The 24,545-nt window shown below is 42.6% G+C and overlaps 2 protein-coding genes across 39 annotated transcripts in view; both read right to left on the bottom strand.

Annotated features, from left to right (window-relative positions):
- The window catches only part of macf1b (microtubule actin crosslinking factor 1b), a 31,054-nt gene extending 8,902 nt beyond the window's left edge, over positions 1-22,152 (bottom strand). The window contains exons 1-26 of one of the 2 annotated variants that reach the window (XM_055041980.1): positions 22,123-22,152; positions 20,180-20,730; positions 9,451-9,507; positions 9,197-9,307; positions 8,581-8,747; positions 8,332-8,491; positions 8,081-8,165; positions 6,973-7,217; positions 6,426-6,545; positions 6,210-6,317; positions 5,891-6,109; positions 5,370-5,573; positions 5,062-5,293; positions 4,750-4,976; positions 4,551-4,673; positions 4,367-4,468; positions 4,141-4,242; positions 3,901-4,065; positions 2,849-3,004; positions 2,554-2,751; positions 2,098-2,226; positions 1,818-1,988; positions 1,550-1,705; positions 1,251-1,457; positions 1,031-1,150; positions 95-264 (exon numbers count right to left, since the gene is read on the bottom strand). In XM_055041980.1, coding sequence (XP_054897955.1) covers positions 95-264; positions 1,031-1,150; positions 1,251-1,457; positions 1,550-1,705; positions 1,818-1,988; positions 2,098-2,226; positions 2,554-2,751; positions 2,849-3,004; positions 3,901-4,065; positions 4,141-4,242; positions 4,367-4,468; positions 4,551-4,673; positions 4,750-4,976; positions 5,062-5,293; positions 5,370-5,573; positions 5,891-6,109; positions 6,210-6,317; positions 6,426-6,545; positions 6,973-7,217; positions 8,081-8,165; positions 8,332-8,491; positions 8,581-8,747; positions 9,197-9,307; positions 9,451-9,507; positions 20,180-20,290 — 3,845 coding nt within the window. In that variant the 5' untranslated portion in view covers positions 20,291-20,730; positions 22,123-22,152. Of the gene's footprint in view, positions 1-94; positions 265-1,030; positions 1,151-1,250; positions 1,458-1,549; positions 1,706-1,817; positions 1,989-2,097; positions 2,227-2,553; positions 2,752-2,848; positions 3,005-3,900; positions 4,066-4,140; positions 4,243-4,366; positions 4,469-4,550; positions 4,674-4,749; positions 4,977-5,061; positions 5,294-5,369; positions 5,574-5,890; positions 6,110-6,209; positions 6,318-6,425; positions 6,546-6,972; positions 7,218-8,080; positions 8,166-8,331; positions 8,492-8,580; positions 8,748-9,196; positions 9,308-9,450; positions 9,508-9,705; positions 10,435-20,179; positions 20,731-22,122 lie in introns of those variants that run through there. The other variant, XM_055041979.1, reaches the window with a different exon arrangement.
- Positions 22,153-23,373: 1,221 nt separating this feature from the next.
- The window catches only part of LOC129367485 (plectin-like), a 114,062-nt gene continuing 112,890 nt past the window's right edge, over positions 23,374-24,545 (bottom strand). For all 37 annotated transcript variants that reach the window (XM_055041952.1, XM_055041954.1, XM_055041957.1 and 34 more), the window contains 2 exons: positions 24,226-24,342; positions 23,374-24,064 (listed from right to left, as the gene is read on the bottom strand). The gene's annotated coding sequence lies outside the window, so the exon portion shown is untranslated. The remainder of the gene's footprint in view (positions 24,065-24,225; positions 24,343-24,545) is intronic.

Here is a 24,545-nt window from a genome sequence, read left to right as displayed (position 1 = left end):
ATCACAATAAGAGTTTTGTTTGTTTGTTTGTTTTTGTTTTACTAGACGTATCAGCAGGTAGAAGTATGATGCTGTCCTTTTTCGGTTTTCAGACCTCTCGATAGACTTGCCGCCAATGGTGTCCCATGTGTCCCTGAGTTCAGCCAGCAGGTTTTCCAGATGCTGCCTGTCGTGGCCACTTTGTGCTTTTTCGTGCAGGCCGCGGCCGCTCTTCAACGTGGCGTCGTAGATGGGCCTTTTTGATCTCAGCAGTTTCTGAAACTCCTGCGTATCGACGGAAAGGAAAACAAATGATCAGATATGTTCACGTGAAGTATTTCTTTTAAACTACAACCATTTTATTTCCTTCGGATTGAGACATGAACTCTTTTTATGAGATGTCAGGGAACTTTCTTCAGTTGTATGGATCTAAGAGTGCACAGCACCGCCCCTCCCCCACCTGTTGCTGTGTACATCTGGTCAGCTGGCTGAAAGACGGCCAACTGAGCTCTTTTGTAACGCTTTTTACACAATTTGCCAAGTTGTTAACAAGTTATACCGCAGCACATATTATCTTTTTAGAGGCCCACTTCTACTCTATAAAGTGTAGAACCGCAAAAATGAACAATAACCTATGAAGCACCTGAATAGCAGACGTTGTGACTTGTGTTTTAGGTTTTTGCTGGACAAAAATTGCCCCAGACGTTATTGCAATAAACAACAATGTTGTTGTTTTGAGACCATTTTCAAGTAATGCAGTGGCATAATAATGCAAGAAAACATTCTCAAAGATAAATAAACTTTAAATTATAAAGAGCATTTAACACTGGAACTGGAAGTGTTAGCATGTGATTGATTGATTGATTTACTACTTATTGCGACAGGCCTGCTTGTGTTTACTATTTTCTTGTGAGATTTATTATCAAATCATGTGCTTCCTCAAGTTATTCAATATGTAACTTAAGTCACAGTTGGAGCAATAGTTGTTTTTGGCTTTCAATTAAGTTGTTTAGTTCCTGTTTTATATTTATTTGTTACCCTCTGCTCATACCTTCTGCTCTACGAGTTGCTGCTTTATCTCCTCATGGGACGCTCCGATCTCCTTATGCGTGTCCAACGTTTGTTCGACCTCGGCCATCCAGTCCACAAGGAGGCGCCACGATTCAGTAAACTGAAAATAACAGAAAAAAAGGGAAGAATGCATCCCAGTCTTTTTTTAAGTGTCTTTTATTTCTTACATGCGTTTGTGTTGTTTTCACGTCTTCTGTTACCTGCTTGATGTGTTTCTTAACGTCCTCCAGCGTCCTGCCTCTCTCTGACGTTCGCTGCAGGAGCTTCTTGTGCCGATCCTGAACCGTCAGTATCAAATTATGGATGACGTCGCAGTCTTCCTTCCTGCTCAGCTCCGTCAACCTGCATCCCGTGTTCTCCACCGACGTCTTCTTCTCGCTGTAGCCGTTGACCTCATCCAGCAGGATCTGTCCCCGCAAAGCACACGCTTTTAGTCCAAACACACGTCCTTGAAAAGAGCAACAAAAAACCTAAGCGCGACGTATTTGATAAAAGCGACCTTATGCTCTTGAAGCTGTGTGGAAATTGTGTCCAGAATGAAACTTGGAGCAGGGAGATCCTTAAGAGACTCTTCACACTCGCTCATCTTTTTTAGCAGTTCTTGGACGCTGCTGTGAAACTCTTTGGCCAGACTCAGTCCCTCCGTAAGCTTAGCCTGCATGCAAAGAATTGCTCTTCAGTGAAAGCATAGTCAAGCACCAATGTGCCTGATAAAACAGCTTCGAAAAATAATTTTCCTTGACATGACATTTAATTGGATTAATTACTTTCCGCTCCTGGACTTTGTTGTAAACAGATGTCCACTTTTGTTCGAGTATAGATAAGCTGTGCTCGGTGCTGGACCCCCGCACAAGGTCCCCTCGCTCCAGCATCCCGTGAATGGCATTCCTCACATTTGTGTAGGCTTGAACTTTAGACTCCATCTCATTACACAACTCCTGTTGGACGGGAAACAATTTTAAAAATCCAAGAAAAAAATCTTTGCATTGACAAGAGTGACCACTCTCCTGCCCCCCTGGCATTTATATATACTGTAATGAACATTACCAAATGCGCATTAAGCCTTTCACTTGCAGAGTCTGGCATGCCCCAGGTGGTTTTAGAAGAGGACAGCCTCAGGTCTGTGTTTTCCAGCCACTGAATGAGATCCTGGATCTCCATGGTAACATCTTGCACCTGTAATAAAACAGGTTATACTTTAAAGGAGAAAACAATTTTTATTCATTCAGTTTATGTCCACAAACTTGTGATTGTCTGTGATTGTAGTTCCGTTCATGAAGTGAAAATTATATTGTATATATAAATAAATTTACAAAATTGCAGAAAGTTGGTTTAATAATGGCATTCAGTTCGTCTGCACTTCCCCCTCCCTCCCAAATCTTTTCATTTGAAATACTCAACAGATCCTTTATGGGAGTATTTTTTAAAAAATTATTTTTTAAATTTTTTATTTAATGTTGCATTACCGACAATGACCACCAGAGGGAATCAGACTGTCGTTACCTGACTCAGTCTGTTTTCCAGTTCCAGCTGCCTGCGCTCAGTCTCACAGCGGACAAACTCCCAACTTTCATTCACTTCCTCCAACTGAGACTGCAGCCCGTGCGTGTTGTCCCCAGACCCGGCCTCCAGCAGCTTCCTGCCAGCCTGGTTGAGAGACTCAATGGTGCGAACGTGAGACATGACATCATTACGCAACACCTTTGAAAAGCAAAACAAAAAGAAGTCCAAAAGAGATGAGAATCTTGATCTCAAGATGTTGTTTTTGTTTTTTTGTATTCAAAAGTCTATCACAGACCTTATGCTTTGCCAGCTCTATTTCACAGGTCTGCAGGTCCATGCTGACTGGCTGGTTGCCATGCAGTTGCTCGGCGGTTCTGGAAAGCCACGTTTGCAGCTCGTCCAGCGTGTTTTGAAACTGGCCCAGACCCAGCAGAGCACACTCCAACTGATGCTGAAAACAGAACATGGACAGAAAATGTTCACGCAATTATTGATCATTATGACATTAAACCAAACATACATTCACAAAGTGCCTCACTAGTTACAGCTTGCTAGCACAGGGCTGGATCTCGTTATGAAAGCCTTAGGGGCTCGTGGTAGGCGTTGTTCTGCAAGATGTCAGAAACATCCCTCAGAGATTTTTATTCATTTTAACATTTAGCACAGAAAAAATCTGTGTTTTGTGAAGATTGCGTCAAACTCTGACCCTTAATTCTGAGTCTCATCACTGAAATCGAGACTCATTGGATCAGGCGACATTTTTCCAAAGACGTTATCCAATTTGGAGGATTCTGTCTTAATTGTAGCCTCAGTTTCAGGTTTTGTAGACACATCAAGATTTGACGTGTCGTACATTCAGAGATGGTTGTAATGCAATTATGTCAACTGCAGAATATTCATACAGCGCCTTCATAGATGAAAAGAAACCAACAAAAAACAACAATACCAACAACATAAAAATAAAAACAAAAGCATGACATTAAATAGGTATTTTTGACCAAATAGCAGCCAATATTTTTTTTTCGTTTTATGTGTTATGTGTAAACTTAATCGTAACCTAAAGCTCCTCATGCTCTGTTTGAACAGCAGCAATAACAACAGTGAATGGTTATATTATTATGTAGTGCTGAAAGCATTAAGTTGCTGTTATGTGATTAGTTGAGTCAGTATTTGTGTCAACAAGCAATTGAACAAGGCATCCCCGATAAAGTCGCTTGAAGGTGTATGAGTTTCACAGAAAAGTCAGCTATCTACTGCAAAATCCCATTATTGGGAAAATATATATATAATCAAGTAATATTTTAGTCAATAATGAAAATGAACATTTCTCAATTAAACAGTTCCCACCTGTCTGTTCACTGTCTCAGACTCTAGACTGTCCCATCTCTGTCTGAAGTCGCACAGCGGAGAGAATGAGCCTGGACGCTCCGAGCCCGGAGACAACCGGCACACAAAGCGGTGGTTCAGGCTCTCCATCTCAATCTTCTTCTGGTACAGCTCTCGCTTAAATTCCTGGGATGGATGACAAAGGTTAAAACGTGGGAAGAACATTCAGTTGTTTCATGTTTGGTTCATGTGTGAACTCACCTTCAGATCGCATAGCTGCTCTTTGACAGCTTCCAGGTCAGTTCCCACTGCAAACGCCTCTGTACATCTTAACTCCGCTGACTTTAACCACTCAAACAGGCCCTGTTAGTGATACAGCCTTTGACTTATGTTACTTCAAAACTTTAAACAAGTTCATTCACCTGCACTTGAAGATGGAAGACCATATTTGACAGAAAAGCTCTGTGTATTGTGTTCCAACACTGACCTGCATTGTATCCTGATAATGAAGCGCCATCTGCAAGGAGTCCTCTAACTTCTTGTGAGAGTCACTCCAAAGTTTGCTTAAATTGTTCCATGTGCAATAAAGCTTTTAGACAAAATAAATAAAGGATTTCATTTAACTCTTAAACAGGGTTAGGAAAGGATTCTACTGAATAAAGTCTTCTTACTTCATCCATGCTCTTTGTGATGTGTGGTTTCTCTGTATCGCCACACGCTACCATCAGGTCCATTCCAAGAACACCAAGAGTGTCCAGGTCTCCTTGCAAGCTGTCTATATCCTCCCTAAGCATCTAAAAGGCGAGAAAATTGTCACCTTATATTCTCTAACAGTGAAGCTTTTATCATTTCAATGGTTTCGTGGCAGACCTGCACGCTTCCGAGGCTTTGCCTGATTCTTTCAGAGTCTGTCAGAGAGGCGTTGAGATCCAAAATGGCCTGCTGCGTATCGTTAAGGGCACTCGTCATATCGCTGACGTCGCTCCAGTACTTCAAGGCGAGATCCAGAAGCTTCAGCAACCAGCTCTCCCTCTCCTGAGCCTGCTTGTAAGTCTCATCCCACATCTGGGACAGGCTGGATACTTGATCCTGAATTGCTAAAAAGCACAGATACCGCTAAGGTGTTACTCGTTGCACAGCAATAAAGCGCTCTGGGATTGTAGTGTCTGAGAAGAGAGTTACTTGTGCCAATTGAATTGTCCCCTGCCGCCTGAGTGTTGGCCAGCAGTTCGTCTGCCTGGCCTTTGACACTGTTGAGACCCAGCTCCAGCTTGGACAGCTCAGTAAGGGTTTGCTTGTTATCTTGGAGCTGTTCCTGGATCCTTGGGGTGAGACCTTGCAGAGAGTTGGGTGTCTGGATGCGACTGCGCAGACGGTCGAGACTCTCTCTGATAAGGGTCATCCTCTCATTCAGCTGCACGATTGAAAGCAGACGTGAAGCTGAGTCCTTGTGAAAAACTCACAAAGTGTCAGACAAAAAGCCTACTTACTTGTGTGAATCGGGGTAAGGACTCCTCGAGGAGGCTGGCCGTTTCTCGGACGCGTTCTCTGATGGCATTGTGTTGCTCCTCGGCCGCTGTCGCCTTCAGAGAGAACCGCTCACCCTGAACGGGGTTCAGCTCTGACAAGCGCTTGGCTAGGACGCACAGGCGCACAATCAGAGGTCGGTGTTCAGCTATCGACTCTCTGAGACCCTTTGCAAAGCAAGAAAAAAAAGGTTTGATAACAGTTCGGCAACCTTATTTTTTTTGCACATAGAATAAACGGATTTAAACAAATCTCTAAAATAGGAAGAAAATGAGGAGAAAACACATTTGGCCTCATTTTCAGTCAGAGCAAAACTGCGATTGTTGTACATCAGGGTAACCGATACCCTGTAATTAAGTAGATTACATCAATGAATTGGGCTTTGGTAAATCAGCTCATTTGACCAATGAAAGGTGTCGGCATCCTAGGCATTAAAGGACTTCTTTGTTGACCAGGACTATTCAAATGTGCAGGTCTCTTCTACCTGTAAGAGGTCCTGTTTTTCCCGGAATGCTTCATAGTTAATTGTGCTCAGGGAGAGCTGGCCAATAAGCTCCCGAGTTTCATCCAGCCATGGCGACACCTCGGCCAAGCCCTCGGAGAACTGGGCCAGAAGCGACTGGGCATGCTCCAGCTGCAGGACCACGTGGGCGTTGGTGGCTGAGGTGGTGTTGCAGTGTTCCTGTAAGGCTTCCAGAGGCGTCTGAATGGAGATTGAACGATGTTTATCAACATCTTCTAATGAAACAGTCATGTTCATGTTCATATATATATATCATCATGAAATAAAGTCACAGTTTTACCTGAAGATCTCCAGCTGCTCCTTCGTCACTGTAAGTCATCAAGATTTCAGCGATCTTGACCATCTTCTCAATGTTGAATTTGTGCTGAAGGATTTCTACTGCTAAAATCTAAATCAAATGACATGTTTTGTTTTATTTTAAACACAATTCTTAAACATTCCCTGTGTACTCGGTTGCCCAAATGCATTTATTCGATGTGTTGCTTGTTGTCCCGACCTTCTGTTCGTTCAGTTGTTCTGCTATGATCTTTGGGTCCAGGTTAATTGTTTTCAGCTTTTCGAGATTGTGTGCGGTGTCTTTGAACCACGCCATCTCCTTCACCACAGCCTGTTCCAACTGGAAAACACAACCAGATGTTGGCGTATCAGTCGCATCATTGACTTTAAAAATGTAGAAGAGCTTTTTCTGGAATTAGTTCAAATATACACAAAAAAATGGAATTACAGAATCCCACAATAACGTAGACATCAATACCTATTTCAATTATTATAGAAGTGATTGATTATGGTTAAGAAATCATTTAGAAGAAATGATTTCCACCAGATCGATGGTGCCGGGTTCTAAAGCAATGAGAAATTCAAGAAGTACGTGAAAAGGATAGCCTGCTGAATTCCTGGGTTAAATTATTATGCCCTTAAATTATTTCATCACGCCTTTGTTGTTCCGCATATCGTGTACAGACACTCACTGATTGAAAACAGCGGCGCACCTGTATCCAAATACTTCTTGTGTAGATTCCAGTACTTGTCAATGGAGAACTCACCCTCTGTTTCTCAGCCGCACACAGTACTGCATCTCCTACGTGCGTCTGTGCTCCTGCTGCCGCCAACAGCTCCCTCTCGATGCGGCCCAGCCACAGGTGGAGGTCCTCCTGGCTTGAAGTGCAGCGGCTGGAGGCTTCCAGGGCCTGCTCCAGCCTCTGCAGCACATCCATGCTGCTCAGGTTTAGCACAGAGCAACGGATACGCAATACATCCATCTTCTCCTGCACCTGCTGGGCTTCCTCCACTGAAATGACAGTAAAATCACAGAACATGGGCGAATAATTAATTACGTGGCTTACCTAATGTTTGTGGTTAACTGCATAATAGCCTCACATGTGATAACAGCTCAGCACATTTAGGGATTACACAGAGAACTTGCTTAAATTCAAGGCAAACATCAAAATGGGAAAGAAAGGGAACTGATGAGAATGTGTAATTGTTGTCGGTACAAGAGGAGGTGGTGTAATATTTGAGAAATTTAATTAATGGGTTTTTACGCATAGTCATTTATCAGCTTTGGTAAAATGTTTCAGGAAATAGACGTGGCGTGGCAGCTGTAAGAATGAAAATTTCGTCAGAGGCCAGAAAATATGAGCAAACTGGTCTGAGGCGACTTAAAGGCAATGCTAATTCTAAGAACCACTCCTTACACTCAAGGTATGCTGAAGAACATCTATGTATGAATGATATCTCAACCCTTGTGACAGACGTGCTGCAGCAGTGGATTCCACTCTTGAAACTTCAGAAACTTGAGCTACGATTTGCACAAATTTAGACAATAATAGACTGGGAAAACCTTGCCCGATCCAGTGGATCTTGTTTCAGCAGCAACTTCCATTGTACAGTTCTAAATGGAATATAATTTAGTGTAAACAATACTAAAGCCTTGGAGATTTGGGGGCTAAAGCATTTATCTGGGAGTAGCTTAAAGGAGGGGAAATGCTCTTCTGCATCCAAACGATCAGAATCCCCCTTAAGCACCTATTTTTAAAACATTTTCTGGAAGATGAATGGTTGAATGGATGAACGGACGGCGGACAGATAGATGGATGGACTTTAACAAGTTCCCAGACATGAAATAATATCACGGTGCACAGCACATCTTACCTGAAACTGCTTCCTTTAAAATTTGACCTGACATCTTTACTTTTCCAAGTTCAGCCATTTGGACTTGAATCTCTTCAAAAACAGCCTAAAAAACGATTAGTATTTCCGAGTTAGCTTTACTGCTGTACTGAAAACACATAATTATAAAGTTGAACATCTATTTTACTGTTTTCAGACATACACCTATGACCACTGACAGTTGATTAAACCACAGCATTATGGCTAATGAGTTCACATGGTGGCTCACTCACCTTGGCCTTCTCTGTGGCATCCGACAGATGCAGCATCACTCTCTCAGCGTTTCTCAGCTCAGCCAGCGTCTGTTCTACAGAAATGAACCACTGCTGCAAGCTGTCCACTTCTTCCTGGAACTGCTGGGCTTTGGGCAGGATGAACTCCAGACATTCTCTCCTTCCAATGGTTTGACAATTAATCAGTGAGGTGTCCGTAGAATGATGCGGCACAAATGAAGTGACGCATTATCAATAAAAGTGTCGGACCTTTTCTCTGCCTCCAGCTGCAGGGCCTCCCACTTCTGTTGAAGAGTGGCGAGCTTGACCTTTGCCCGCTCCCCCTCTTCTCCCGGGTGGGCCTCTGCCAGCCGAGGACCCTCAACCATCACGGAGTCCACGCTACGCCTTCGGTCTGTCAGGAGGCGCAGCAGGAGCTGTGAAACCATAAAATATCTCCGGTTTTAAACAAACGTCTTTATTCACATTAAAAGCTTACCAATATTATCGTGCAGAAGTTACATTTACACTTTGATGCCTAAGAAGAAACACCAGGGATTCACACCTATTAAAACCCTACACTTTCTGCCTCTTTTCCGTTAGATACACTGAAATTTCTCTCATGTTTCAAGCTTGCATTGTCTGGACTGGTTTCATCCCCTCTAAAGTGGACATGTTTCTCATAGCCCACAGACATTTTACAAAGACTAACTGCAGCTCATTGTTGCGTAGAAGCTCACTGTTTCATCGCTAAACAGATCAGGGGTTATCTCACAAAGGAAACCCTTCCATACTTTAATCGTTCATTTTTATTCTACTTGTTTTAGAATATCAGAAACATTTCTTGACAAAGAAAGTAGGCAAAGTAGTGCTCTGAATGCCAAACCTTCTGTTCTTGAAGTTGCGCCTTCACCACTTTGACCTCTGAGGATGGAGGTTTCTGATTGGCTGTGAGCTCCCCTATCTCAGCGACCCAGGTAACCAAAGCATCCAGATTCTGAAGAAACATTTCAAAATTTGTGGAAGCAAATAACAGAGACTTAGTTCCCTATTAGAATGCAAATAATCATAGTTTAGGTAGATGTCAAACCAAGTAGGTCATGAGTTTAATTATTGACAATCCAAGAATTTAAGACTTACCCGCCACCTGTCCACACTAAAATCTTGGTCTGAACTTGACTGTCCATCGCTCTGGAGCTGCAAAGTAAAGCAAGTCCACTTGATGTTTCAGTTTATAAAACATTACCACTGAAACAGAATCACACAGCCAAAAGCTACTGCTCTAAATAGAGAGATGACAGCAGGAAATCAAAGCTGAAAGGTTGATGGAAAGAAAGGAAAGGCTGAAATGACAGACAGGTACAAATTGTCAAGTTTGAAAAGCAGCGTCTCAACCTCAGCAAGCTCCTCTGCCACACCGTTTAGGACTCTAACGGTTCTGGTGACTATGGGGTTGCCTCCTTTATCTCCTGTCGGATACTCCGTCACCTCCACGATCTCAGTCACGGTCGTCTCTGTCACCTCGGTGACTTCGGTCACCTCCCGTGATGCGAGAGTCTTCCATGACCAGGGGCTTCCTTCTCTGGAGTCTCTCCTCTGGAAGCTGGCCCTCCGTTCTGCAGCCGTCAAGTCGTTGTGAGCAAGGGGAGATCGAGCGAAGTCCGGAGGCAACGTCCTCCTCGTTAGTGTCCCATTTCGGGATGTTTTGATCGAAGACGGGCTGCTATGCCAGGCATTTTCCAGTGTACTGCTACTTCTGATTGTGGAGGCAGGGGAACTCTGGAGGGGTTTGTCTGAGATAGGCGTTTGAGCACCCTCCTCCCTCCTTTGGTCAAATTTATCAACCTCGCTTTCTTTTTCCACCACTTTTTCCTTGTTTCCATTCTCTCCGAGTTTATTCCTGGAGCCCTCGTCCCTTTTGACCACCCCATCTTGTTCGGGGGGCGGCCACTCCTTTCGTCGTTGGTAGCACTCCTTCAGGAAGCCTTCATCAGTCCTAACATGCTTGGATTTCTGGCCCAGACAACTGGGCCTGCTGATGAGATTACCCATAATCCTTCAGCCCACAGGCTATTGAGGCAATAGGTGAAGTCAGGCCCCTTGGCCATTCATGCAGATGATCCTTCAGCTACCTACAATAAAACAAGGTGCTCAGCATTGGTCATTCTGTACGTACAATGCTTTGCAAAAGCATTCATACCCCATGAAACATTTGCATATTTGAACATGTTACAATACAAAGTTTTCTTCAACAATTGTGGGAAAAGAAATCATGGTTTTAACTTCTTTTTTATTATTTTTGTTTACAAACAAACATTCTTAAAGCATGGCATACGGGAATGTGAACGTCCTCCCTGAATTTTAAAAGTTTTTCCTTCAAGATTGTCTTGTATTTAGCTTCATCCACATATACATGAACTCTGACAAAAATTCACAATCCAGGAGTCAACGTGAGTAGGACGTTTTCTGGGTTTTAGGCTCCACCGTCTTTTCGGTAGGCCAGAAATGTAATGTAGTTTTGTCTGCCTATCGTGCCTTTATGTATATGTTTGTTATGTCCACGATTCGCTTGTGGCAAACTGGACTTGCATGCCTTCCTTTCAAAACTGTCTTCTTGACACATGATGGACTGAATATATATTGGTTTTCTAATAATACTGACCACTTCAACTGCTTTTTATGCCAGAGCCACGTTCACGCAGTCACACTCACAAACAAGCACACAGTCAAACACTAATAAGCAATTCGGTTGGTAACTTGGGGATAAGTATCTTGTCCAGGGGGAAGTCGATATGCAAAGGGAGGAAGCTGGAATCCAGCCAGTCAGTTTATTTAGAATCAGACCAAATTGCAACACATATTGTCTTAAAGAACTTTACAGCATGATACCCACCCAAATATACCTATGTAGTGCTCCATCAAATAAAATCAAATTAAAACTGAAGTCTGCGGTTGCAACGTGGCAAAATATGAAAAAGCTTAAGATGTCAGAGTACTTTTGCAATGTAATGTTTATAATATACCCTCCTGTAATAAAATGCATTTTTATCACTATAATCCACACCTTTAAAAAACTGCTTACAAAATCTCAAAGCTTTCATGTAATAAAGTTTGCTCCCAGGATCTAAGCACTGAAAGACAAAAGAGAACTAAAAACGCTTCGTGGCCTTGATTCTCCCAGCTATCTCGCATCAACAACTGAAAAAAATCCTGCGCTTGAGATTGGCTGTGACTGCCTTGCGGAGGATCGCAGTGTTGAAGCTGGCACAGACAAAGCAATGGCAACCAGCCAACGCTTTCTGTAACTCAACTTGGATCGAGACTGGGAAACCCCGTCGGGATCGGGTGAAATATGACAGCCATAAAAACATCCTTTCTTTATGGGACGACAAGTGGATGGGTGCTTTGGCCGCCAGCTTCTTATTTGGCTAATATTTGTATGATTCTGCAAACACTCTGCTGAAGACACCTTTGTGCCTTCATTGTTTTGACAGAGGTTAAAGGTTAGTGCAATTATCCTGACAAAGACCGTCTGAGGTGGGCCCATCAGGAGATCACAGGGAGGGTTTCTGCTTAAGCAAGGTCCTCCCTCTGAGACGAGGTTACACTGCTCAATTCAGAACTATATAGGTCAGCTGAAGACATGACTGGTGACTAATGATCTGGTTGGGGGTTGATGAGAGGGGGTCGTCTAAAAGGAAATTAGAATATTAGCTTTCAAGACGTCCTTAGACTCCTATTTTTTGCTGTGAGACGGTCATGGTGTATGCCTCAACAATAAGTAATTGCAGGCCGATACCTGACTTACCATTTTTGGCAAAGACCTTTGAAAAGGCAAGCTTGATTTAAAGAATCTCAGCTCTTCAGTGCTGACACCGTTAATGCAACAACCTATGTCTTGACGTCCATCTAGAACTGATGTTTTGGTCTAACGAGATTTATACAGTTGATAATAACATGCTGATTGATAAACTGGAAATGTGGGTTGGAATCCTGTGATGTGCCAACTTATGTTTTAGATCTTTGGGTCCCAAAATATGCTCGGTTTGATTAGCAAGGCTCAGTGGGGCTAAAGAATGAAAGCATTCAAGAAAATTAGGTGTGGTTATAAAACCAATAAGCTGACTTCTTGACACTTCTTGAATAAATAACCAAAACAAGACACCAGATTGGGAGCTTATGGTTTCGTTTTTAGTAGAATGAATGATTGTAAAGGTGTCTTTTCAGTCTTCTGTAAAAATCCAATCAGGCACCTGCAGCTCATCCAAAATGCAGCTGCCAGAGCACTGACCACCACCAGGAAAATGGACCATATCAAGCAGGTCCTTAAGTCACTGAAATAGCTCCTTGCTAGCAAAAGAATATATGGCAAAAAGAAACTCGATGGGCAGAAACAGTTGTTTTGCAGAAACAAGTTTATTGAACCTTTCCTGCAAAGTCAAAATATTATTTTATCAACCCATTTGCTAAAGTGAGGCTTTTATTTGAGTTATTCCTCACATCTTGTTTTCATTGTCGTTTACGTAACCTTTTTTCATATTTTCCCAGTAAAGCACCGGAATTTCTTTCTGTACTAAAGTGCTACAAATAAACTCGTCTTGCCCGCCTTGCCTCGCCTCGCGGGGAAATGAAATCGTGCTGAATCTGCAAAACAACAACAACAGCAACAAAGAAATTATGCTGAGAAATTCTCACCAAAGAACATTTAAACCTGACCGTTTTCAATCAGTCAAACACATTAAAGTGCTTTTGTTGTTGTTGTGAGGCGAGAATTTCAAGATGACCCACTTTGATACGATGACTCGATGTGCATTGGTAATTGCCTGCATTACGCCCGTCTCTGCTGAGCAGATGATGCCGTCCCGGGGTGCACAGGGGAGCAACGCAGTCGGATCAGAGTGATGCCCAGACAAAAGCCTCAGCCTCAAGATCAATGATTACTTAGTTAGCTCAGATCCCCACCCAGCAGTCTCCTGAGGAGAGCAGCGGATGTCAGGCTGTGTCCCACATGGGTCACCAGCTCATCAGAGAGGGTGTGCAACGTCTGGTTACTGCGCCACACGTGTGGCCGTCTGCTAAATTACCCATTTAGTCTTTGGTGAGAACACAATTCGTATTAAGATGTGCTGACTGTTTAATTGTGCGAGGAACGCTGGGATGCTGTTGTAACTATGCTTACTTCCACTATCCCGTACAATGAAAGGACCTCAGAGGCGGTAAAAAGGAAGGCTTGTTCAATCACAATATGGCATATCCAGTAACAACTGTATGACCTACATTTGTTCAATGAAAACAAGACAAACACCCTCATTAAGTCTCGAGCCTGATTCCGAAATGTTCATCACCTTCTAGACAACCTTAGAAAGCGAATGAAGGAACCCATTTCAGTGGTTCCATCATATAATACATGACCAAACCATTCCATCACTTAACCTGCAGAGGTCTATTAGGTTTCTCTGCTTTCAGCTTTGATTTATGACTGCAGTCCATTAAGGAATTAACCAGGTTAAGGCCAACATTATGAGGGGTTTCTCCAAAAGCATAACAAGATAAAATTGAAAACAATGTTAGTTGTAAATGCAGATTAAATAAACAGCGTGTTTCAGTTTTACGTTCATTTCACCCAGAGTAGATCGTTTGGGTTCTGTGTAGTTCTAATGTCTTGCGTGTTTCCAATTGAGTCAGTCTAACGGCGCAAAAACATAAATTGTTGGATTTACAGCCAGACACAGAACAATGACAGTAGAAAGGCCCGTAATGTTGTCATGCAGCTGCCTGTTGATTTTCTCTTAAGGGAGGTCTTGAAGTAGTAATCACTGGAGTGGTCCCTAATCAAAGATGGCAGCTGTGCATTTTCCCATGAGACTCATAACATTAAAGGTGGACGTAAAGAGGAAGGTCAGGTGCTCCATTCAAAGAGCACCGTAAAAAATCACATCTTAGATTGCCTCAAAGAAATTACTGTGTTTTTCTTGGTTTATTTGTTTTTTACAGGTTTGTTGGCAAAATGAAAACCTCATTAAAGGAATGGAACCTAATAACACAATTGGCAACACAAACTGTTGAACATGAAGCAGCAAATGATTTCAAAATACTCACAACTTGGATGTCCCATTCACACATATGTGGCTACAAATGGAGAAGTGAGTCTTCAGGTGAAATACTTTATGCAGTTGAGATCAAGTGTTGAAGTCAAGACTTACTTTCCTTAATTTAACAGACCGGTAAAGCCTGGAGCAGAAATCTCTCTCTGTGTCGGACCTGGGTGCATTTTGGGCGGTTAGGACAACCCACGTGAAATTACACTTCACACAAAACGCAGAGCAGACCCCACGAGTCGAGGAATCCGGCCGGCCCTCAGTCACCATTCAAAAGGGTGAGAGAGACTCAGAGAGACAGAGAGAGAGAGAAAGAAAAGAAAACGTCTTTGTTTGAGCATCCTTTGAACGACCTCCGAGCCCCAACATCCCAAACCGAAGCTTCCTCAAACACGTCCGCGCGCATGCTCCCCTCAGTCAGGTCCCACTCGGTAAACCACGCTCGACGTACAAACACACGTTCCAAACACACATCGCACTTGCCCCGATAAACTCCTGCTTTTCCCGTTGCCCACAGTCACGGACAAACAATGTCCTCTTGCTCTCTTTCTCTCTCTCTTTGCCCCCACCAAACCCCGCTCCGTGCTCCCCTCCCCTCCTTTCACTTCACTTCTCCTCCCACCAGCTCTCCCTGCTCCTCTCCCTTTCTTCTTTGTTGTGGGAGCCGCGATAGAGGAATTCCTTCCCCTGTTAGAGCCGCCGTTGGGACAGGGCACCCAGAAGGAGACAATGCACGGCTGAACTCCCACAGCTCCTGGCCAAAGAGAAGTTTGTTGTTGTTTTTTTGTTTTTTCTTCTTTTTACAAAGAGGTTAGATTGGACCTGGTGCCATTCTCACCCAGAGCTGCTGCTCAGGTTGCTCCTGCACCAGCCTGCGACGCAGCAAAGTGAACCTTTTTACCTTCTCAAGGTTTTTTTTTTTTTCCCCTCCCAAAATCTACCCCCCTCTACCCCTGGTTCCCATCCAACAAAAGCCCCTCCAATGTGTCTGACTGAGACTCAGAAACTCCACGCTGCTTTTTGCTTGAAAAATGGGATTGGGTGGATGGATGGATGGGGTGGGGTGGGGTGCAGGGAGAGTTTTCTAAAGACCCCCGAGGTCGTCCTCAAAACCTTCACGTTAAGTGACAGCTGCTTCAGCCCTTTCCTTCTCTTGATGGCGAGGGCGAGAGATGCAGGCTACCAGAAAATAAATAAAAAATAAAAAATGGACCCACACCCACCCTGCAAATACCCAGTCATGAATTCACCCCCTCCCCTCTTCGTCACTCCCCCCTTTGCCACCTTGTCGTCTCCCATTCAGAGCCAGTTCAACAGCCAGTCTCCACAGCAGCAACAAGCGGCGACTAATTACTGTAAAACATCTCAGATTACTTTTCAACTCACTGCTAGCCGTTGCAACCCAAGCCTTCAAAAGAACAGGATAAAGAAAGGCTGGGAGCAAGCACCGACCAGAGAGAATGAGACAATAATTCAGTACTTTCTATGGAGTTGGCATCGCGAACCAAAGGCAGGACCCCTGGGGTGAATCTCTATCATGCCAGTTAAAAGAGTAACAATATTTGCCTGATAGATGTCATGCCCAAAGCAGAGTGGGTACCAACACTTTCAAACAACCTTAACGTCACAGCTTGTAACATTTGTGTCGAATTATTTTCAGTTTTCTCCATCATCAATTTGTAGGATTCAGATGAAATATCTCTGCAGGACGTTTGCAGAGCTCGGCACCCCGATATATACGGATTTCTCGTCTTATCCGCTTTATTCCTTCTTCTGTCTTTCTCCAGTCAACCATTTAATTCACCTATTGACACACCCACCAACTGCCTACACTCAAACAGTGAACACTAGTTGGGGTTTTTTTTCCCCCCAATCTTTCTGTCCATGAAACAGGCGCCGATATGCAGAAACAAAGATTTATAAAATAAATCTCAGTTTTGGTTTTGATTCCCAGCCTGGGTGACCAGACAGTGCGTTTTAAATTTTTATATTTTAGCAGACTGCGCCTCCCTCCCTGCATGTAGGCCTCTCTCCATGTCTATGCATGACGTCATGCAATTCCCAGTCAACACCGCTTCCTTTAGTGTAAAGTGCCTGCCATGTTACATGTGAATGGGAGATGTGCTTTCGGCATGTCGATGCTAACGTCGTTTGTGTCAGCCAGACATGGATGCAGAGTCCCGGTTTACTTGGTTTGGGTCACATGATCTTATATAGTGCAGCACTGTTAACATATAATCTCCTACAGCATGATGCGCGTGTAACAAGAACCAAACAGTGTGCTCCAATGAATTATTTTCTGTGAGGCTCGTCTTTTTTTGTTGTTGTTGTTTGCGACCGAAAAACGTCTACAGTCCTCCTACCAGAAGTAGGACAATAGAGACATTTGAGCAAAAACTGCTTCTTCCAACATTTTCTACCTTCTATTTTTCCAAAGTCACAAGGTAATTGCTGAATATTAGCTTAAAAAGCTAATATTTTAGCATTTGAACCTAATACTTAGCTTAAAAAGCTAAGTATTAGTTAATCTAATACTAAGTATTAGATTTTTAAAATAAAAAAATACACTTATTATATTTACATTTGAATTAATACAGTTAAAAAACATAAGCTTGTATATATATATATATATATATATATATATATATATATATATATATATATAATATATATATATATATATATATATATTAGCTATGTATAGCTAATAAGCTGATATAGCTTAGATTTTAAGATATATTAGCCCAAAATAATATTAGCAGATTTAAGGCTATATCAGTATTTTAATTTATTAAAGTGAGCAGTAACAGTAAAAAAGTTAGAACCCCCACGACATAATACCACCACCACCATGTTTCACTCTGCTAATGGTTTGTTCAGGCCCACTATGTGTTGAGAATCTAAACAGCTGAACTCCATTTACTAAATATGAAAATACTAAACATGAAAGATGGCACTGATCTTTAAATTAGGCTACCACAATAAAGTGGCATAGAGAAAAATCAATGACATATTTTTCTGGGAGGGTTTTTTATGTAGCAAAAAACTTTTAAAAACATGCCTTATTTTAAGTCAATTTCAACTTTGTGCTGCTTTCACTAGCTTACCACATTAAACTCTCTTTAAACTGCTTATCTTAATTGTCCAAACACGACACATGTTGTAATATGTATTAGCAGTGGAAACCTCCTTAGCAGATGCTAAAGTCAACATTACACCTGATCTCAGCCAATCAGTGTGAAGGAAAATGAATGAAAGTGAATCCCTTTTAGTCCTCACATGAGCTCCGAACGATACAGGCCCCTCGAATCAGTGGAGTTGCTTTCGGGTAACTTGAAAGGCTCATGTATGCAGCCACTTAATGAGAAAAAGTACAAATAAAAAAAAAATAGGCCAACATTTTCTGTTTGCCCATTCTTCATGTGAGGGAAGCTGGCAGCGGTGAGGCAACGCTCTGCCAGGAAAACATTGCTGTGCAGCCATGACACATGGTCTCTGTTTTAAGCGTCCTACAGGCCTCCTCTGCTCTAATTGAATTTGTTGCCAAAAATCTCATCTCAGCTTCACGCAGTCGGTCTGAAAATTGAAAGTGGGCTTCCGAATTAATTCAAAGTAGTGTCCGCTGGGACCCAAAATCTGATCACAAATGATTCATTTTACCCCACAGGATCCCCCACCTCACTCTCCATCTCTCTGCTGCCTTCTGCATGAATAAGACCTCAGCAGCTCCGACACTGAACATGATAATTAGCCCTCTTCAGGAGTAATGAAAGAAGAGGAGTCCTCCCTTTTTTTAGGGTCAAACCAGAGGCACCATTCAGCAGGCACACCGTCATTTATCACCGGGAGAGGCTGCCTCCGTGAAGAGCCAGTGAAAGGCTGATGGGGCTTCCCCACTGGGCTCCTCTGTACCCCCTTCGCTGCCCGGATACTGGAAATCCTGGCCGCTGATGAAAGGAGGGGGACAGAAAGAGTTTAACCTACATCGTCGGCTCTGCATTTTTTTATTCAACCCGTCCCAGAAAAGAAGGATTTAAAGCCGCAAATCTGTGTTGTCCAGAGAACGGGACAGGCATGGGGGGGGGGAAAACAGGAGGGCCCCATTCCAACAAAATGAGTGAATAAAACAAATCCTGAGAATTTAACCACAAAATGCAAATTTATTTTCCCCATAAATTTGCGTCACCTCAATGGAATTTGTTGGTCATTTCTATAGTTTCAAAAACAGTTCCCTGATCCGTTGGGGAACAGTCAGCGAACAGTCAGGGAACAGGGCCACTGCTTGTTAGCTGTCAAAGATGGAGGCAGCAGGATTAAAGCGTGCGATACGTCGGTCCACACCCAGGATCTGCTTGGTGATTTATGTTTGCACAGCCGATTAAGGGCGCAGAATGTACCATAGAATCACAAAAGGGGTCTTTATGAGGAACCTCTTCACCCGGAGGGGAAGAAAACAGAATGAACTTGTCAGAAAATTTTATTTTTACTTTTCATCGGTCTCATCCTGTAGCAGAGCCTTGGAAGAGGATTTAGATCCCAGGAAATTTTCCTTTTTTTTTTCTTAATTTTTCTGGTCAGCTCAATTAAAGGAAATATACTTAAGAAGGATGTTCCACATTATTAAGCAGGCCACAGGTTTCAAGCAACAAGGAATAGAGAAAGAATCTCTGCTGACAAAAATCATAAGGTCGTGTAAATTAATTTTCAAACAGACTTGTTCACTGATGACTGCTGTGCAACCCTGGATGGTCCAGATGGACGCAGCAGTGGGTTGGTGGTGGACGGCCACCACGTCCCAACACGGCTGTGACGTCAGCAAGGAGGTGGTGGAGTCGGCGTTCAACACAGTAGATACTGAGCAGCATCGGACGTCAGGTGTGGGACACAATGTCAAACCAGGATTAATCACAATCCTGGTCATAAATCTTAAGAGATCTGAAATCCTGTTTCTTTTTCTTTTTTTTTTTTTTTGAGTCAGCAGGATTAACTCAGTTTCTGGTAACTACGGTAACACCGCTCGCTGCAGCGAAAAATATAATGTTGCCGTTGCCACCATGGCTGCTCGCTCAGAATGCCACTGAGGTGTTTTTACCGAGGCCGACAGCATAATGGCCGCCCCCGGCTGTGACGAGTCTCCACAAACAGCAGCCATAAACGACTGATACCGAAATGCGTTTGCGACCAATAAATACCTACGCAGTCAAATCCGAGAAGTTTCACTGAAAAGATCCAGCTCTTTTTTTTTTTTTTTGCCCTCTAGCCTCTTTCTCTCCTCTGTGTCTGATGTCTTTTCAGTGTGCTCGATCATGTGTGCAGAGGCCCTCCAGTGCCAGGCGCTTCTCCGGCCTGGCTGTCCAGGCCAGGCACAATGGAGCCCGATTCCTCCGTCCCTTTCCTCCCCCCCCCTCCAGCCCCCTCTGGGCTAAAGAAGTCTCCCTGCAGGAGCGGAGGAGGAACACCATAGAGCACTCATGAGCGTAAATTTTCACATTCTCTTCGCCGTTGTTTCAGCACAGTCGAAAATGAAAAATGTTGTCGCCGGGGGCAACGCCGCTGTAGGCCAGTGACTTTGCTTCCCAGAAATGTTTCATTCCAAACGAATCGCATAAAATGGTAGTAAAATGAACAAAAACTAACATAAAGTACGGTATGAAATACGTAAATTAAAAAAAAAAAGAAAATATGGAAGGACTGGACACAATAGCTGGCTTTTGACAACTCGCTGTGTGGTGAAAGAGAGGTCTACCATAACTAATGTAGGCGCAACTGACCCTTGAGTCCAGAGTTGGCAGCATCTTCTCCATACTGTTGAGCCACTGCCTCACTGCTCTGATCTGACCCCTGAACTCACACTGCCACTGGCTCAAATCCTCAGACTCCATCCTGAAACAGGGTAGAGAAGACGCAGGGTAAACAAAGAAATTTAAACATTTGTAGTCAAATCAGCTAAAAGCCTTCATTTGGTAGGAATTTGTTCTCTCTGGTTGATGGATTGCTGAACTCTCTCCTTTCACTCCTTTGCCTCTAGCAAATGCCGACACGACGATCTACAAAACTGAAACGTTCAGCAGTCGTCACAGGCTGTTGGGTTCTGCTGAATCCGTCCGCTGGAGGCCACCAACAGACTGATTCGCTCTGGTGGAGAAGCGCTTTCCACAGGCGTCTGATGAACCAAAATGTTTCATCCGACGTGTCTGTTCGAAGTCGACGGACGTTTTCACTGTTTCGAGTTGAGAAGATGACAGAACAACTTTTTCAGAGGAGTGTACCAGGTTTTCTGGTCCTGGGATGTTGGCGATCCAGTCAAAGCAATCCCCTCGTCCTGAAACAAACAATATGGAAAGTACAGTGCAGTGCAAAGGTCACACAATAACCAGAAACTGTTCCTATTGGGATTTTATGTGCTAGACTGACACAAAGTAGTGGATAATAGTGAACTGGAAGAAAGCTGATGCAATTTTTCTTTTATTCATTGGGAATTCGAACCTGCATTTGTATTCGCTCACACCGCACCACCACTTCCCAGCCAGGACTTTGTAGAAACACTTTTTGTTGCATCTCTTTTTTTTTTTGAGTCTTTAGAGTGCACCTCTTGTAAATCTAGACACCGATTTTAATTTTTTTTTTTTTTTACCTGTTCTTCCTTGCGAGATTGCTCAACCCCTGTCAGAGTATAGAGAACTTATAAACCAACTTGTAAACTGGTTTCTAAGTTTTCCTAAAGGCTTGCAAATGAAATTAGGCCTGAACTTTTTAACACATTAATCTGCATACATATAAACCATCCCACTGGAGCTCTTGCTGCACAGTTAGGGTTGTTGTCCTGCTGGAAGGTGCAGTCTTGAGTCTATCGCAACCTATAACAGGATTTATTTTCTCCACATGCTGTGCACCATCTTGAACGTTGCATACGTTTTGTTTTCGACACCGTTTCGTCAAGACTAGACTGGTGAAGCACACCAAGCCCTGTTGACACTCTTTCACTGGAGCTGTGGGTCCCAGCAGCTCCTCCAGAGTCACCACAGGCCTCTTGGCGTCTTCTCTAACACTCTCTTTTCTCAGCCTCTCATCAGGAAGCTGCAATACAAACTATTCCGGCACAAAGTGACCGACTCTCAATGTTCACGAAGAAGGATTAAGACCTGAAGAGGTGAAGACTACAACAACAACCGGACGACCCCGATGAGGGCCACAAACCGAAACACGCTGGTCTACTAATGACCCGGCTTTCTAGTACTACTCTTTATTAAATCTCAGAGGCCTTCTCTGAACAGTTGCATTTATATTGAAATCACAGATGGACTCTGTTCACAGAACAAAGCGACTTCCAAAGAAGGCGCATTTTTATTTAGGTCCACGAGTAAAAGACACTCTACAATTCAGATGTTTATTTGAAATGTAAAGCAAGCATGTATTTCCTGCAGGGTATATACCTCACCTGTTGCCCAAAGACTGCTGGAGATGAGCATCAACCCTCTGTAACCATGCAAGAATGAGCCGGTATGGTCAACGGCTGTACTGATGGATAGACTTGTGTTTTACTATTGCATAAAGTCTCAATTAAACAGATTGATAGCTTTTGGCTGAAATGGGTATATCTTAAACGCCGGTGTTAATTGCGCTCCGTTTGTGTCGGCACAACTGTTCGACACTGTGTCGAACTTTGTTTCATGCCAAACTTTGGGGGTGGGGTCATGCTTCTCCTTGCTCTTACCTCCCTGGCAGCTGCTGGGAGGAAAGCGGCTGCATCGGAGTAGTCAAGGGAGCTGAGAGAAGAATTCAGTGAGGCAAATTCCCTGTTGCTTCTGGCGACAGGCTCCTCCATCAAACCAGGGGGCTAATGTTGGCAAAGAGACCAGAAAATGTTTCCACCACTGATGCTGGCTTATGTGTTTCTAAATATTTCTTAGCTAATTGTTAAACTGTCAAAATTACACTGTTTTAAGGCAAATATTTTTTTTTTATATAATAAAAATGCAGGTACACTTTTTTGTTGGGTCATGTCTATATTAACAGTAGAGAAGGGATCACAGTAAAGACGCTGTTACTTCTTTTAAAAGGAGCCTCATGCTGCCCTCTTGTGGCCATTAGCTGATTTTCCAGTTCAACCAGTTTAAGTCACTGGTGAGCCATTGAGATAATTACTGAATGGAATGCAAACCTGGCTTATTACATTAGAAATTTCTTATTAAAATGAGAGATTATATATGTTTAGAATTTGAACATGAGTCAAGTGTTGCAGTGAGATTTCATGCATGTGGTCTGGAAGTCGCCCGGCTGGTGGGGGGCCCTTAGCAGCTGCATATTATTTTCATGCTGACAAGTAAAGAGATGGTCCACAATTGAAAAAAAAGAGAACCTTAAAATATCTTTCATTTACCACAACGAATGTAGGGAAGTTTTAAAAATGTCCATGTTTTTCATGTTCCTTCAGAGCTCGCTTCTTCCATTTTTCTTTGTTTGAGGAAGGTGATGGTGGGACAGACGGGCTCCAAGAAGTGCAGCTCTGGTTTGGATTATTCCAGATTATTAGAAATATGTGCATATCTGCTTATAGTGAAAGTTTTACATCAAGGCAACCGAAACCAATGCTGAAAAACACTGGTTTATGTCGGCTACTTGCATGTTATATTTAAACTGCTTAAGTGGTGGAGTCTATTTTTCAGTCTTCATTTCATTCAATTTTTCATTTTTCAGTCTTCACTTCATTTCATAATGTTTTAAGACCTTCACAGGTCTTAAAACATTAAATATACTTTACTGAAAGGTCCATAGAGAAGGCTTAATTATTTATATTGAACTATATTTCAAATGGTATGTTTTTGTATCCAATAGAATTGATGTTCACTCAAATGAAATCCGCTAACACTGATGGTTTTCAAGCTTTCTTTACATTTAAATTTAGGAGATAATCAGTGGGAAATACCTGCAAATATTTTCCTTCTGATGCATGAATGACGAGAGGTCCTGTTCGCATATTTATTTACAGCATGTTATCATCAAATACATCAAAAATTCATCGTTTTCGTTAAAGCAGCATTTGCCCCCAAAAAGCAGAATCGGCCTGTGATGCTAAAGTTAAGTGGATTTAAAAAGAAAAAGAAGTTTACGTTTGACAAAATGTTTCCTCTTAATCTCAGCAAAGTTAATAAAACGTGCAAGGCACTTTATGACAACAAAAACATGTTTAAAACAATGTAAAATGATGCAAAACAGAAATGCATGGTATGGAAAAAACCCCCACCACAAAACAAAAACAAGAAGCAGTCTTTTCAGGTTGCTGTTGTAAAAACGTCAGATAATAGGAGTGAATCTGAAAGAAATGCCTACATTCATGCTAGTGAAATTATTGACACTTTGGTTTAACTGGATTTATAATAAATCAATCAACATAAGTATGACCAAAGCCAAAAATGTGCTTTTATTTTGCTGAAGTGTCTCAATTTCAAGTCTGTTGGTGCAGATTGTGTTATGGGAGGGGGTATTTATTTCAACATATTCTAGAAAAAAAAAAATCACTATTATCATTCAAGTAAGAATAACCTGCCAAAGGCACACAACTAGAGAATGTTTGTGGAAAAATGGCATCCCAAGATGAAGCTCGCTCAGTCTCAGTTTCCCTCGAATGTGACACATGATGGTGGAAGGAAGTGGATCTGGGAACAAATAAAATCACTATGAAAGACGAGCAAAATAAACCAAACCATGCAGCAAATAAAATAATAATAAAAAAGAAAAAAAAAGAAATAGAAAACAAGTTTTCGTTTTTCCAAGCATGAATGCTATTGATGTCTTGTGAAACTGCTGAGCGTTTTACCTGTTTGTCTGTGCGAGGGTGACACTGACGCACATTTCCGTCAAAGACAGGCGAGGTGCGCACTCTGGTCAACTGAGTATCCATACTAACGCTTTGGAATCTGACTGATTGATCCATCTATCGAAACAGAAGAGGTCGAAGAACAAAGCGTTCTGTCAGGAGTCTAAAAAGTTGAGTAGGTGCAATTTACAGTTGTAGCACATGAGACGGGATGGCAAACAAGAGAAGAAGGCTTTGAGATGCGTTCCAAATCAATGAAGGGAAACAAAGTCATGAAAATAAAGAACAATGAACAAAAAAAATAAAATAAAATCAACTTA

Source organism: Poeciliopsis prolifica, unplaced genomic scaffold (assembly GCF_027474105.1).
Source record: "Poeciliopsis prolifica strain line A6 unplaced genomic scaffold, Auburn_PproV2 SCAFFOLD017, whole genome shotgun sequence".
NCBI classification, from domain to species: Eukaryota; Metazoa; Chordata; class Actinopteri; order Cyprinodontiformes; family Poeciliidae; genus Poeciliopsis; species Poeciliopsis prolifica.
Note: the sequence above shows the minus strand (reverse complement) of the source record. Positions and strands in the feature narration are given on the sequence as shown.